The 16993-nt window shown below is 34.8% G+C and overlaps 1 protein-coding gene across 1 annotated transcript in view; it reads right to left on the reverse strand.

Annotated features, from left to right (window-relative positions):
• Positions 1-16993, reverse strand: part of EYS (eyes shut homolog) — a gene marked incomplete at both ends in the record, with an annotated part of 148606 nt that overhangs the window by 61244 nt on the left and 70369 nt on the right. Inside the window, 2 exons of the mRNA XM_080700069.1 lie at positions 12391-12515; positions 15000-15169. Of these exons, the coding sequence (XP_080556195.1) occupies positions 12391-12515; positions 15000-15169 (295 nt within the window). The remainder of the gene's footprint in view (positions 1-12390; positions 12516-14999; positions 15170-16993) is intronic.

Genomic DNA, 16993 nt, shown 5'->3' on the forward strand with positions numbered 1-16993 from the left:
ACACTCTCAGCCCAATTTTATTTTTATTTTGAAACAGGGTCTCACTGAGTTGCTGAGGCTGCCTTGAACCTGTAATCTTTTCTCAGCTTCCCAAGTCCTAAAATTACAGACTTCCACCACACTCCCAGCATCAATAATTATAGACAAATATTCATGTAACTAAAATTATATCTAGTAATCTCTTTTTATAAAGTATATGAGTTGCTAAATTAGAGAAAAATTCCCTCTAAGGTAGATATCATAGATATTAAGACTAAAAATAGTTCTCAAAGTGGCACAAGCATGTAACCACAGTACAAGGGAGGCTGAGTTAGGAGAATCCCAGGTTTGAGAGCAGTGAGCTGGAATACCACAAGACCCTATTTCAAGGATGAGAGGAACCTAATTGAGTGAACATAAAATGTTTAAGGTGCCATTTTACTGGTAGTAAGGTAGAGAAACACATAGAAGAACAGAAAGAACCCAAGAATATAAAAATAAGGGATGAAAATAAAGATAGTGGATATAAAATATTTTAGTGGTAAAGATAGAACAAAGCACACCTTTATATAGTTTTTTATATTTCCCCCCTGAAATAGCTACTGAAAATCTCTCCATTATTGGTTGCCTATGGACAAAAAGATCAATATTTATTGGACAATTAGGTTTACTATGTGTTTTGAAAAGAGTATTTCAAGCTTTGTTCAGTGACCTATGGAATGCACACTGCTGATTTTAATGAGAACTGTTGAGCTGTTAGGGAGCACCACATCAAAAACTCTAGTGACAGCAGTATCACAGCAAAACCCTCACATAAACTTTGTAAATATTTAAGGTAATACAAAACTAGGGGTGCTTATATCAGCTGTTTATTTTTATATTAATTTTTCTATTCATTCATTTATTCATTCATTCATTTTTGCTAATGAAGATTGAACCCAGGAGCACTCTATCTCATAGCTGTAAATCCGGCCCTATTTTATTTTATTTTTTTTTAATTTTTTATTGGTGCACTGTATTCATACATCATAGTGGGATACAAAGAAAACTTTTGTAGACATACATGCACACATCACCAGTCAACCCCCACCTGATTCCCACCCCGTTCCCTCCCCATCCCTCCTTCCCATGCTTGGCTTAGTGGTTGACATCTAGTATTATAGCAATTTATCCAAAATTAAAAATGATAATCTCACATAACAGTTTCATTTGTCTTATACCAAGCTTTTGATAACATAAAGATAACATTTCAATATTTCTTTTTGCTTTCTTTCTTACCAGAGAATATTTTTTTCTTTTTTTTTTTAGGTGAAACTATCATATACTTATATATTTATTTTTCAGAAAAAAATCTATCCTAATATGGAATATGGATTCTAGATACCCAAAACGATCACGAAAAAGAACAAAGTTAGGAGATGTATATTTTCTGATTTCAAACCATATAAAGCTACAATAATTGAAACAGTGTAGTACTGGCCTAAAGGCACATATATAAACTATTGGAGCTAAATAAAAGCCTAGAGCTAAATTCTTCCATATATTGTCAAGTTATATTTGACAAGGTTTCCACGAACATTTGGTGGAGGAAATAATAATCTTTTAACTAAATAATGTTGAAAATTTAAAATTACATGAAAATATTTCAATATTTCTTTTTGCTTTCTTTCTTACCAGAGAATATTTTTTTTTCTATTTTTTTAGGTGAAACTATCATGTATTTATATATTTATTTTTCAGAAAAAAATTCTATCCTAATATGGAATATGGACTCTAGATACCCAAAACGATCTTGAAAAAGAACAAAGCTAGAAGATATATATTTTCTGATTTCAAACCATATAAAGCTACAATAATTGAAACAGTGTAGTACTGTTGTTCTAAAGACCATTGGAGTTAAATAAAAGCCTAGAGTTAAATTCTTCCCTATATTGTCAAGTTATTTTTGACAAGGTTTCCACGAACATTTGGTGGTGGAAATAATAATCTTTTAACTAAATATTGTTGAAAAATAATACTTACATGGAAAAGAATAAAATTGGACCCTTACCTAATCCGATATACAAATATTAACTCAAAGTAGATAAAAGACCTAAATATAAATCTTAAGACTATAAACTTTTAGAAGAAAATCTGGGTCATAAAACCTCACAACATTGAAATTGGCAGTGATTTCTTGGATATAATTTCAATGGTACAGGTGTAAGACCCTAATGAAAAATTATAAAGCCCCTAGCAACTAGCCAAATACATAGCAAATAGTTCCTCATTCCTGTTAAAGTGCAGATTTGAGAAATCTTTCTGCTATGGGTTAAAAGTGCAAGCTTAGGACATATTTCTGCTGCAGTTTGAAAAGTACAAGCTTAGGACACATCATGATTAAGGGTACAGTGATAAAAAATGTATGACCCCCAGGTCAGTGTGACCCCCAGGTCAGCCCGCCTTGTTCCAGAAATCTGCTGACTACAAGATGGACAAACCTAGCATCTTGCCCAACGTTTGAACCCAGATTGTGCTTTTCAAATGGTTTTGTAATTATCCTTTGACCTATGTAATCCGGCCCAATCCCCTCCCCAGCTTGCGGTTTTTCCCTTTAAATAATCCCAGCCCCTAGTACTCGGGGTCAATCTCAGCTCCTGTGTGAGTCATGAGACTACCCCAGTGCGCACTGGCTCCTTAATAAACCTTTTGCACATTGCATCAAGGATAAGTCTCTCGTGGGTACTTGGCATCGCTAATCCCAAGGCTTGAGGGTCTCCCCTCTGCGGAGATCTTTCACAGGCAACAGAAGAGTATACAAACTCTCTAAAAAATAAACAAAAATATCGTATATCCAAAGACAATGTAAACAGAATTAAAAGTTACTAATAGACTGGGATAAAATATTTCCAAATGCTATATCTGAAGGTATATTAATATTCCAGCTAGAAATCCTAAAAATTAACAACAATAAAGGCAAACAGTACAATTTAGAGATAGGTAAAAGACTAACATAAATAATGAATCTCCACAGATAACCAATCTTAGTTGTCTGTTGGATGGAAAATCTTGTTTCTCTGGTTCTGGTGTGTGCTACCTATTTCTTCTTTGTAGTTAATCTCTTTGAGTATTTTCTCTAGCGCTGGTTTTGAAGACATAAATTCCTTCAGTTTCTGTTTGTCATGGAAGCTTCTTATTTCTCCATCTAATTTGATAGAAAGTTTTGCTGGATAGGAAATTTTTGGCTGGAAGTTGTTTTCTTTCAGAGTTTGGGATATGTTACTCCAAGCCCTTCTGGCTCTCATGACTTGGTCTGGGGAGTCTGGAGTGATTCTAATTGGTTTGCCTCTGAATGTCACTTGGCCCTTTGTTTTTGTTGCCTTTAAGATTCTCTGCTTGGCTTCCACATTGGTCATTTTGACAATTATGTGGCATGGGGAATCCTCTTCTCCGATCCTATCTAAAGGGAGTTCTATAAGTTTCCTGGACCTGTGTATCAACCTCTTGCTCTATGTTTGGAAAATTTTCTGCTATTACTTCCTTGAAGAGATTGTTGATCCCTTTGGTTTCACTTTCTTTTCCCTCCTCTATTCCAATTATTCTTAGGTTAGCTCTCTTAAAATGGGCCCATATTTCTTCTATATCAGATTCCTGCTGTTGGATATTTTTTTCTAGATTAGAAACTATGCGTTCATTTTTGGAATGATCATCTTCTAAGAGCGAGATTCTGTTCTTCATGTGGTCTAATTGGTTGTTCATGCTTTGAATTGAGGCCTTTGCTTCATTAATTTTATCCTTTATCTCTTTTTGGCTCTCTCTGAATTCTTTTCAAAGCACCTCTATTATTTCTACAGTTATTTTCCTGATTTGATCTTCTAGAAATCTCTGATTTTCTGTTTTATCAGGTTCTGATGTTGTGGGGTTGTGGGCATTCATTGCTCCAGTATTATTACTCTTTCCAATGATTTTGGAAGTTTGTGCCTTCTCTGTGTTCTTCCCTTGTGTCACTATGACTTCGTTTAAGGTGCTCTGGATCTCGAGTCTCTAGTATCTCTGACCCCACTACTCCTTTACTGGGTTGTATCACAGAGTCTCCGACCCAGGGAGTCAATAGAGGCTGGTTTAGACTATGGGGGGTGCCAGGTTGCACGTTCTCCTATGGTGTGATATCTCTGCCACCGCCACTCCCCCACTGGGTCAAGTCCCAGGGAGTACAGTACTGGGATTTCTCCTCTGTGGCCCGCAATTTGACTCACTGTTCTTGAGTACGCAGATGTAGCTGTACTGGACTCGGTGAATTCACTGTTGCTGCCGCCGGTGGCAATATGGCGCCACTGCCATGTCCTCAGCCGTGAGGCTGGCGTATTTTTTCTTCTCTGGTTTTGAGTTCCACTCTGAGTCCTTGCAGCGTGTGCTGAGCTCAGCCACTGGGAGCTTTAGATGCTCCCTGTGCCGATAGATCTCGCCTGGCTGTTCCGCAGTGGCTCACCTCGGCTTGCTGTAGCCGTCCGGTGAATTCGCCGCTGCCGCCGGCAGTATGGCACTGCTGCTGTGTCCTCGGGCGTGAGGCCGGTGTATCTCCTCTGTGGCTCTGAGCTCTTTTCTCAGTCTGCTCTGGAGCCTGGTGATTTTTTTGTTTCTCTGGTGATGGTGTTTTCTGGTTATGAAAGGCGCTGATTTTGTGGTAATGGAGATTGGTTGTTAGCGGGGCTCTTAAGCCCCACTTTTCTTGGTGGCCATCTTCCCGGAAGTCCCCTTATTTTTTCATTTTGAGACAGGGTCAGGCTAAGTTTCTGAGGGTCTAAGTTGCTGAGCCTGGACTAAACTGATTACAGGTGTGTGCCACCACATCTGGCTACAGGTGTTTATTTTTAAAGCTAGAGAATTCACATATGAAAACTAGTGAAAATAAGAATTTATATTCTTTTAAGGATAAGATTTTAACAAGTATTTTTTCAAAATATCGAAGAAAATTTGTACATTTAAATTTAATTAAATCATACAAATGCGTAATATTTTACTAAAATATTAGAAATCATTAGTAATATATTAAAATAATGACCACTTCACAAATAAACAATAAAAATTAAAAACAAATTGAAGAGTTAGCATTGAGATCAGCATGGCAACATGTCACCCTTGGTCGGGAGTGCACTCTGCTTCCTCTTTCCCTACTGGTGACATCGTTCTTTGAGACTCTATTTTATTCTAGGAAATGAGGATATAGCTATGCATTCACTCCAGTAGATTTTTCTTTCTCTCTAATCTAGAAATACATCATCACTTGTTTGAAATTCAGGGGGGATTTTTTGGTACATTTCCCCCCGCTATTTTTTTTTTTTCAGGGCCTGAACCTTTCTATTGGACCAGTGTGTTGTAAATTTTGTCTCAAACCAAGCCTTGCTGCTCACTTTTGTCTGCTTTGGTTTCATCACACCTAGACTGGAGATTCTGAGGCAGAGCTACTTGTATCAATTTCAGCAATGTCATGTACTCATTGTACTTCTTAGAAAAGAGCCTGTGAAGTAAAGAAAGACTTATTCTACAATAGAAGCTTTGCAATACTACTATACACTTGTTTTTTGACTTGTATGGGCAAATGCAGATGTCTAATCTTATAGACTTACTCATTTTATCAACATTTCTCTCTCATTATTTTTCTTGGCAGAATGGATTGAATTCAGAGGCATCTTGCCTCTTATCTAAACCCCAGCATTTTTAAAAAATAAACTTGCTAAGTTTTTGAAGGTCTTGTTAAATTGCTGAGACAAACCTCAAATTTGTGATCCTCAAGTCTTAGCCTTCCAATACTTGGATTGTATTGCCTTGTGCCACCATGCCTAGTTTTAATTTACATTTTTGGCATAAATTAAGAAAGTGTGTCACTATTTGGATCTCAATATATTAATTATTCATATATTAGTTCACTGAACCTTAAAATAATCTTACTAGAAAGAAATCTGTATTAAAAGTAGCATAATTGCCAGGCGTGGTGGTGCACGCTTGTAATTCAGGAAGCGGAGACAGGTGGATCGCGCAGGTTCGAAGCCAGCCAAGCTGGTTTAAGAGACCCTATTTCCAAATAAAAAAGTATAAAAAAAATAGGTCTTGGAGTGTAGCCTGGAGGTAGAAGGGTTTCCAGGAACCCCAGTACCACAAAAAAAAAAAAAAAAAGAAAAAAAAAGAAAAGAAAAGTAGCATGATATAGTTTGACTCTCTAATATAGAAATACAATATTGAAAGACTTTTAGATACTTTAAATTCTATTGTAGTTTATAATCTGAATCTTTAGTTTCAAAACTAAATTTAAATTTAGCAAACTTTATCTTGTAAAATTTTTGAATGATTTATTCAAAAAGGGAAATTAGTATAAATATGACATTGATTTCATGCAAAAAAATCACAACAGGCCAGCTTTTGAAAATATTAACTCCAAAATTGAAGTATTCTCCTAGCTGAGTATTATTGACTGTCCAAATAGAAACATTCCATTAATTAATACCTTTCTGATCTGAATATGCAATTACTATTTTAAAAAAGCATTGTTCCAAATCAATGTGAAATTACAACTTTGTCATATGTTGAAGGGAAAGATGTTGACTTTGCATTTCTGCGGCTACAGTGTTCCATTTAAAAGTCACAGTGCATGCTTAATTAGCTTCACTTGTGACATAAACTGAAAACTTTAACTCTACCCATGGCTGACATGGTGAGACTTATCATAGCTTAATGAAATGATAAAACTGAACTGAGGAGTAAAAATTAAAAAAAGAATGCTAATGCACTGAGTTGACACTTCAGCAGTACAAGCTATAATTGCAATTCAGTGACTAGAAAACAGTGACTTAAAAAACAATAAGTTGAAAAAGGACCCTCATTATCCCATAAAATAATTTAGAATTTGATTAAAAATATAAAAGGTCTGTAAAACAAAAATCTGCATGCCATAACATTTTTTTATTTACAAACTACAGCATTTGTAATTTTAATATATAGTTTATCTTGTATTTTGATTGATAATTGAATTTTCAGACTTGAAAAATTATTGAGGCCAGGCGTGGTGGCACACACTTGTAATCCCCATGCTTGGGAGGCAGAGACAGGAGGATCGCACAGGTTTGAAGCCAGCCGCGCTGGCTTAAGAGAACCTGTTTCCAAATAAAAGAGTATAAAATAGATCTGGGAGTGTAGCCCAGGTCATTATTTTAATGTATTGCTAATGATTTCTAATATTTAGAAGGGTTTCCAGTAACCCTAGTACCACCTCCCCCCAAAAAAAGAAAAGAAAGATATTATTGAGTGAGAGAACAGCTTTTTTATACTTGTATTGGTGAATTAATTTATTATATCATCATGTACTCATAATGATAGTGACATACATTTACATAACACTTGGTGGGCTTCCCCCCAGCTATAACCCATCCCACGTTCCCATACAGAATATTGAGATTGACACTGGTGTTCTCACATATGTGCTTAGTATCAGTGGTAATGACTCCTTCATTGATTCTTCCTCTCTCACTTCCTTCCCTTTGACCACCTCCCTCTCTGTACTGGGAGTTTTCCATTTTCTAAAGTTCCTCTGGTATGTTGATAACTTCATAGCTTCCACATATGAGAAAAAATATATGAACCTTCACTTTCTGTGACTGACTAATCTCGTTTAACATAATGTTCTCTAGGTCCATCTATGTTCTTGCAAATGAAATACTTTTTCCTTGTTTATTGATGAGTAGAATTTCATTGTGTGTATTTCCCATAATATTTTAATTCACTCATCTGGTGAGCTCTTAGGTTGGTTCCATAACTTGGCTTTTGTGAATCACGTGGCTATAAATATAGATATGCATATATTACTATATATTCTTATTTCAGTTTCTTTATAATGATGCCCAGGAGTGCTATAGATAGTTCATGGGGTGAATGCATTACAAATTTTCTAAGGAATCTCCACAATGATCTCCATAGCAGCTGTACTAATTTGCAATTCCACAAACAGTGTCGAAAAGTTCTTTTCCCACACCATTGCCAGAATTTATTGCTGTTTTACTTCTTGATGATTGCAATTCTTATTGTGCTTAGATGAAATCTCAGTGTAGTTGTGTGTATGACCACCTCTCCCTCATTGCCAAGCTGTTGGTTGCCAGTAACTGTGCACATCTACATGGGTTCACACTTTGGATTCAAATATATTATACTGTAGATACAGTTCTCTATTGGTTCCTAGTAATTACACACTTAGCATAGGGTCTTTGGCATAGGGTAGAAAAATATATACAGAATATTTCTACACCAGAGTGATTGATTATATTTTTTGGTTTCCTTTGGTTTTTCCCACAATCAGTAGTCTGTAATTCAGCTCTCCAAAGCTACTGTTTCTAAGTTGATTCTCTTTTCTGGCACACTCATAGCTCATTTACACTGGATATTAAGAAAATTGTTTTAAATCATTTGTTTAACTATCAATAATTGCTGTAACTCACAGATTTTATTTTATTTTCAAATTAGCAGCCAAAAACTTACATTGGAAAAACATAGCCTATTCGACAAATGTTGTTGGAAAAACTGGTTAACCACATGCATAAAAATGGAAATAAATCTCACTTTCTCACCCTGCACAAGAGTCAATTCAAGATGGATCAAAGACTTGGAAATTAGACCAGAGACCTTAAGGCTCCTTGAAGAGGACATAGGTCCAACACTGCAACAGATAGGCACAGATAAAAACATTCTGAACAAGACCCCAAAGGCACAAGAAACTAAACGGCAAATCAATTTGTGGCTTTGCATTCAACTGAATTGTTTCTGTGCAGCAAAGGAAATTATAAAGAACCTCAATCGAGGCCAACAGAATGGGCGAAGATTTTTGCCAATTACTCCGATAGAGTACTAATATCTAAAATATATCTAGAATATACAGGGAACTCAAAAAAAAAAAACTTAGCACTAAGAAAACAACCCAATCAAAAATAGGCAAGTGAATGAAGGAAAAAATTTAAATGGCCAATAAATGCATGAAAAAATGCTCAACATCATTAGCAATCAGAGATGCAAATCAAAACTACCCTGAGATTTCACCTAACTCCAACAAGAATTGCAATAATTCAAAACACAAACAACAACAAATACTGGCGAGGATGTGGAGAAGTGGGAACTAATAAATTGTTGGTGGGATTGCAAATTAGTGCAAACATTTTGGAAAACGGTATGGAGGAGCCTCAGAAAAATGAGAAAGAACTTATCATATGATCCAGCAATACCACTTATGGGTATCTACCCAAAAGTAAGAAAACCAAACTACCAAAGTAATGCATGTGTATCTATGTTCATAGCTCCACAATTCACCCTTGCCAAACTATGGAACTGACCAAGACGTCCATCAACAGATGAATGGATTACAAAACTATGGGATATATACACAATGGAATTGTGCTCAGCCATAAAAATAACACAATTATGTCATTTACAGGGAAATGGATGAAACTGGAGGACATTATGCCAAGTAAGATTAGTCAGTCACAAAAAATAAGAAATCGGATGCTCTCCTTAATATGTGGAAGGAATGCTAGGTGAAGCAGGAGATTCTGTAGATGAGCAAATAAGGTGACCTAACTGAGAGGATGGGAGAAAAGAAGTATTACACCACCAACTGACATCTTTCAGTATTTTCAGGAAGCCACCATAGTTGTATTCCACCTGTCTGATATTTACACATCAAACACCCCATTTCCTTTTCTATTCCACTTGGTGCCAGCGGCTCCCAGCAATGACATTTTGTTTGGTCATTTTACATGCTGCTCAAAACACCTAGAGCTCTCCCATTGTCTAGGTGGTAGAGGAACTACTAGTTTGTAACAATAGGTAGTTACTGGTTATAACTAGTTACCAAGTGTATTCTCATCCCTCCTTGTCTCAATATCTTTCTCAAGGAGACACTTTTGCTTCAGCTCCTTTCTCCTCTAAATGGAGGCCATGGTGGAAACTGGTATCATTGGAACTGCCCTAAATACTTCTCCTTTTCATTGACTCAACACTTCATTTTATTTGTTTTCTCTAAGATTCAGAAAAGAAGAGTTAAAACTTTGGTGGGTGGGTAGATACAATAGAGAAAATGGTGGAATCAGGTTTTTTGCATTGATGCTGCTGGTTTCAATTCTCAAAGTGTTTTCTCTACATCTGCAGCATCAGCACCTGGGAGCTCATTAGAAGAAAATATTTGCATCTCCACTCTGGACTTCTATTACAGACAAAATTAAATAAATAAATAAATAAATAAATAAAACAATGACTTGTACTTTAGACAGACATTCTGGAAGTACTAATTCAATTAAAGTTTATAATCACTAATCTAAAATATTACCTTCTAAGTTATGAATAGACATAAATTCTTAATGTAAAATCATTTATTAGTGGTTTTGTTTTATGATTTGCAATGATTTTTCATGTACTATGAGAAACAGAAAATGTATTTTGAGACTACTTTTCTGTTAGTGTTTCAATGCTATCCTTTATTAGTAAAATTTTGTATTAATTATAACTTTAATACTTTGACTGGATTAGAATTAACAATGCTCTGATGGTTTTGATAAATCTGGGGAGAGATGGTTAGGAGCTGAAACTTCTGCATTTGTGCCCCCATTTCATCCACATTCTAATTGTTTCTGAGGCTTTGCTTTTCACTTCTTTTTCAAGTTAGACTACATGTTATTTCTACCTGGTTAGAGGAATTTTCTTTTCACTCTCTGTCACTTGCATGTTTTACTCTCTATTTATCAGGAGTATAACTCAACTAAAGGAGGGGACAATGTTTTCACTTGAATTGCTGTAGTCAACTGTACTCCAAATTCTTAAAGAATGTGGGTAGTCTTAGAATATCTTGTTCATATTATTTTCATAAATACATTTGCTTCAAAGTTTTTAAAACTTTGCTTACCTACTTCATATATTTTTTCTTATGTAGGAAAACTGAACCTGAATTTTATAATATCCATCCCAACTAAAACATACTAACAAGGCAATTTGGATTAATTCCATTATTTTAAAATTAAATTTATTAATTAATTACAGAACAATAAACTGTAACAATAAACTATAACCTCGGTACCACCAAAAAAAAAAAAAAAAAGAAAGAAAAAGAAAAAGGATATCAATTGGGTATATTGGTAATTTGATAACAGGATTAAATGCACAAAATTGTTGAATGGATTAAGCCTTCCAAGATCTTGCTATAATGATGAGGTTTCTTTTTTTAAAAAAAATATTTTTCAGCTGGGCGTGGTGGTGCACACTTGTAAACCCAGCGCAGACAGTAGGATGGCACAGGTTTAAAGCCAGCCTCAGCTTTCTAGTGAGGCTCTTAACAACTAAGTGAGACCCTGTTTCCAAATAAAATATAAAATATGTCTGGGAGTATAGCCCGGAGGTAGAAAAGTTGCTGGGTTCCACCCCCAGTAACACACACACACACACAAAATAAAAAATCTTTTTTTTTTTTTTTTGGTGGTACTCGGGTTCCTGGAAGCCCTTCTACATCCGGGCTACACTCCCAGACCTATTTTATATATTTTTTTAAATTTGGAAACAGGATCTCTTCCGAACCAGCGTGATCCTCCTGTCTCTGCCTCCCAAGAGGGGGGATTACAAGCGTGCACCACCATGCCTGGCGCTAAAAAAAAAAAAAATCATTTTAGCAGCTTAATTTATTTTTTAATTTTGTGTTTTGATTGCTTTGAAATTGTTGAAAATACTGTAAACATCTGTATGGTTTTTTTGGTGTATTTAAGGCTATCTTGTTCCCCAGCTTCAAATTTTTTGCTTTCATAAATACTCTAACATTTTGAGGATATTTACTGTCTTTTCATAATGCCCAACAGAACTTATTTTAAGCAGCCAGATAAAACTCAAGCAAGTGTGAAGAGCACAAATTATATTTCTTAATGATGTGAGAAAATATCTATAAAGCTATTTAAAAGGAACTAAAATTATATGCTTAGATATCTGGGTCACTTCTGTCACTTACAAATGAGTAATTCTTAGCAAATTCCTATTATGAGAAAGTACTTTCTAAAAGTCTGAATATACCCTCAGTAAAAACTATCAGCTGAAGACTGATGATTTGAGGAAGAGATGGCTATTCTAGCTTCAAAATATTTTAACATCACATATTCTTAATAGTAATCATGCTGTGGTGACTAACATTGTCAAATAACATTGTCATTTCTATCTGAACTTTTAAGTATTTTATCTTAAAGTTTTCACTATGAAATGCAATTTTATAACAACATACCCAAATTATTTTTGAGAAACTCTAAATACCACAACAATTAGTCTAAAACATGCAAAATTGTTAATAAGTTGGAAAGAGAAAATTATTTGTTTCTCTCTTTAAATTATTCTATTTTGTGTTAAAAATAATCAGGAAAGTAATTATACCTGCATTGGTAGTTTTCTCCAGATTTAGCACATGTGGCACTGTTCTTCCAAGAAAATGATTCATTTGATGTTTCATTTATCTTATGAAGCTTGCCTCTAATCAGGGAACAGATGCACATAACATCCTAGGAAAGATTAAAAATATTTTTACAAAGATTTTAAACATTTGAAAGATAACAAATGGTTTATTTACCTGGAAAAGGGTGAAAATTATTTTCAAAAATATGTAAAAGTATTTCTCTCTGCAGAAATACAAGAAACAGATGAGTTTATCTTCCAAATATCAAATATCTTCCTAATCATTCATTCTTCCTGCTATATAAAATCAACTACTTGAGATTTGAAGACTGTCCCCCCTTCTATTTTTCTTTCTTTCTTTCTTTCTTTTTTTTTTTTTGGTACTGTGGATTGAATAATTCAATAGTGCTCTACCATGCAGGTACATTCTTATCTATTTTTATTTTTTTTCCTGAAAGAAGGTCTCACTAGGTTTCTAAGGGTTTCTAAGTTGCTGAGGCTGACTTCAAATATGTGATCCTCCTGTATCATTCCTGGCTCCCTTTGTTTTGAAAGTAAGCCTGCAACTATTGAAATGTGATGCTCTGTCATTTAGGAAAATGGCAATCAAAACTGCATTTAAGTTATATCTTACTCTGCTTAGAATGCCAATCATCAAAAATATAAGCAATAATAAATTCTGATGAGTATGTGGGCAAATAGAAACTCTTGCACACTGACTGTGAGATTACAAATTAGTATAAACACAGTGGAAAACAGTGTGAACTTTCTTCAAAAAACTCAGAATGGAACTACCATATGACCCAACCACTCCTTGGTATCTTTTCAAAAGAATTAAAGCCAGAGTACTATAGGGATATATGCATATTCATGCTTATAGGCATAACCTTCACAAGAACAAAATTATACAACCAACCTGAGTGTCTGTCAACATATGAATAAAAATATAAAATGTGGTATATATATACACACACACAATGGAATTTTCCTAAGCCATAAAGAAAATAAAATACGCCTCTTGCAAGAAAATGATTGGAGTTGTTTTCTGTCACATGTGGAAGCTGGAATTAAAATAAGAAACAAAAGGGATTTCATTCAAATGAGGAGAAAGACCAGTGGAATAGTGGAAAGGGCTTGAGGGAGGAAAGCGGGGGAGAAAAATGAGGCTTGATTAGGGAACAGTTCAAATAAGATTATATCCATACATGAAAGCATCATTGCCTATGTCAGTAACATGTGGGGGGACGGTGGCAAAGGGAGCAGGGCGGGATCCTGAGGAAAAGACCCCAGTGATATGTGGATGTACTTATGCATAATTTTGAATTCATTATCATATATAATTACAGTGCACCAGTAAAAATATTTTTTAAAAAAAGAAAGTGATACTATGATGATTTCCAAAGCCGAGTTTAAAGGCCACACAGAATCCATGTAATTCTTTCAGGATACTTGCGTGGAACACAACCACCATGCTCTGAGTGAGTCCATGGAAAAGTCCTGTTCAGTATTCTGGCTGGAGCCCCAGCTAAGAGCCAGATGATAGCTCACATGAGCCACTAACCACATGGACATGGCATCCTTTGAGATGAACTGCAGCTCCAGGCACTTTCTGACTGAAACTTCATAAGAATATAAATAAGTACCTTCTCACTGAAACAAGTCAACTCACAATACCATATAATGTAATAATAAAATAATCTCCTTAAGGCACCAAGTTTTAATGTGATTATACTTGGAAAATACAAGATTGGAACAAGTTGTAAATCCATACATCTACTGTTAGGTAAAACTAAAATTAAATTTGATGGAATTATGTGTTATTGTTTTCTACAATATAAACAGATACTGGCCATCACATTTCTCCTTTTCTTCTTATTTATACATTTAGAGAAGATTTTTGCCACCTACACCTCTGATAGAGGACTAATATCTAGAATATATACGACAAAGGGGGAGAAACCTTAGTGGAGTGAAGGAGGGGAATTAACTGAGGGGGACAGGAATGGGAGGAAGACTTGAAGAGGACATGATGTACAAACAAACTTATCAGAGCATGAAAGGGTTGGAAGGTAGAGGGATTCAATGAGAATTGGGGAAGAGATCATGGAGTCCTGTGTGCATGTATGCCTCTATGACCTTGAACTTCATCAAGATGTATAATTACAAAATACCAATTAAAAAAGAAAGAAAAATTGTAATATCTTAATAAAAATTTCATTGTACTTTCAAATTCTTGGCTATTTATTTATTTATTTATTTATTTATTTATTTATTTATTGTAGTACTGGGAATTGAGCCCAGAAGCATTCTCGTTGTGAACTACACCCCTAGCCCTACTTTTATTTTACTTATTTGTTTTCATTTTAAAACAGGATTTCACTAAGTTACTGAGCACTGGCCTTGAACCTATGCACTTCCTGTCTCTGTTTCGCAAGTACCAACTCAGTACTTTTTCTTTACTTTTTAAAATTTTTTTATTGGTGCCTTGTAGTCATACATCTTAATGAAGTACAAGTTGGTAGAGGCTTACATGTACATATCTCTCATTTACCCCTTTAAAGTGCTCACTTGTACATTACATTCAGACTTACATTTGGTGTATTGATGAAGCCATCACCAGTCTGACATGGTATTGATGAGCAGTCATTGACATCAGTTTTACAGTTTCTACTGGCAAGACCTTCTGGATATTTTTGCCAAATTTCCTCTTCCCAACAAGACTGAGAAACACAAGGTTTCACTAATTCCTCACAGAATGGACCTTGCAAAAGCACATACAGAAAGAGAGCAATAGAAGATGTTGAGACAGGGAAATGAATACAGAGAAAAGGAAGAACAGAAAGGGAATACATGGTTTAAACATGAATATAAGTATGCAGAAAAGGTCATTATAGAGAAAGTGTCTAAAATTCAAAGATACTTTTTAAAGCAAGATAATTGCAGTATAATTCACAAATCAAAATTTGCACATAGAGAATCTATTATACAGTATATTCTGCAAAATTCTGTAAACATAATTTATAAAATCAACAGCTATTTTCTTTAAAAATATGATTAATATTAAAAGCATTGATACTTACATGTTCAGTCTTCCTATGTGATCAAAAGAAATACTTGAATAATATTAAAATTTATTAATCAAAAATTAAAAGTTGAATCATTTTCATGTAATAATGTAAATAGTATGATTACTCAAGATTTTATATATAGCCTTCACATTTTTATGTCTTAAAATTGAAACTGGGCATGGTTGCACAAGTGTGTAATCCCAGTACTTGGGAGACTGATACAGGAGGATAGCAGGTTTGCACCTGCCTCAGGTATTTAATGAGGTCCTCAACAATTTAGTGAGACCTTGTTCAAAAATAGAGAAGAAAAATAGGGCTGAGGGTGTAGTTTGGAGGTAGAGTGGCCCTGGTTCAATTCCCAGTACCACAAAAAAAATTCAACATAAAATCCAAAATTCAAATAAATTAACATCAATTATCTAAGAGGTACCTATCTTTTGTGACATTGCCAAGAAACTTAAATTATTTTTAGCTGAATGTTTCTTGAAGTTTCTGTTCACAGAAAAAGTCAATTAATGTGATACAGAAATTGAAAAATATGTGCTAATAATTTTTGAGTAGGATACTGAACTGGGGGAAAGATTTATATACTTTAATTTCTGGATCTAAGTATGCCATTTTTTAGCAGGAAGTGGAATATTCCCCATTAAGTTATTGCCAACATGTATGAATTCTCTAAAGTCCTCTTCAGGCCAAGAGGAGTAAAAGAATAAAAACTTGCTTTCAAAACCTAGGAATTCACAAAGGTAGCAAGTTTGTCAGTATACCCCTCTAGTGACTGTCCTTGTTCCAGTGATGTGGCTAAGTACAATGTGGTGAATACCAACACAAGCTTTCCCAGTGAGCAGTGAAATATCTTTTGATACAGGTTATATGACAGCTAACTGTGGATCACTTGCTTATGTCTTAAAATAATTCTTTTCTATTAATTCTGTTTACATGATTGATTTCATTTTGGTGAAGCCTAGTGGGAATTCATTACTTTTCTAGGGTGCAAAGTTCATGAAATTATCTAATCTCACATTCCCTCAAGAACCAAAGCCTATCAATACACAGGCATGGCCAATAAGAATGCCGATCATAAAAATTCAAATAATAATAAATGTTGATGAGGACGTGGGGAAATAGGAATTCTTCTACACTATTGGTGCGATTGCAAACTAGTTGAGCTGCCATAGAGATCAGTGTGAAGATTCCTTAGAAAACAGAGAATGGATCTATCATATGATCTGGCTATACTACTCCTGGATCTTTCCACATGTTTTAAAATCAGAGAACTGCAGTAATAAATGTAATAGTGTTCCTAGCAGCACAGTTCACAACAGCCAAACTATGGAACCAACTTAGGTTTCTATCAACAGATGAATGGATTAGAAAATTAAGGAAAACTATGGAATTCTAAAATTCAGTTTTATGAAATTCTACTCACCAATAAAGAAGAATAAAATTAAATCCTTTGCTAGAAGATGGAAGGACCTGGAGAACATTATGTTAAGTGAGTTTGGCCAATCAGAGAA

This window comes from Muscardinus avellanarius (genome assembly GCF_963383645.1).
Source record: "Muscardinus avellanarius genome assembly, chromosome: 8".
Classification (NCBI taxonomy): domain Eukaryota; kingdom Metazoa; phylum Chordata; class Mammalia; order Rodentia; family Gliridae; genus Muscardinus; species Muscardinus avellanarius.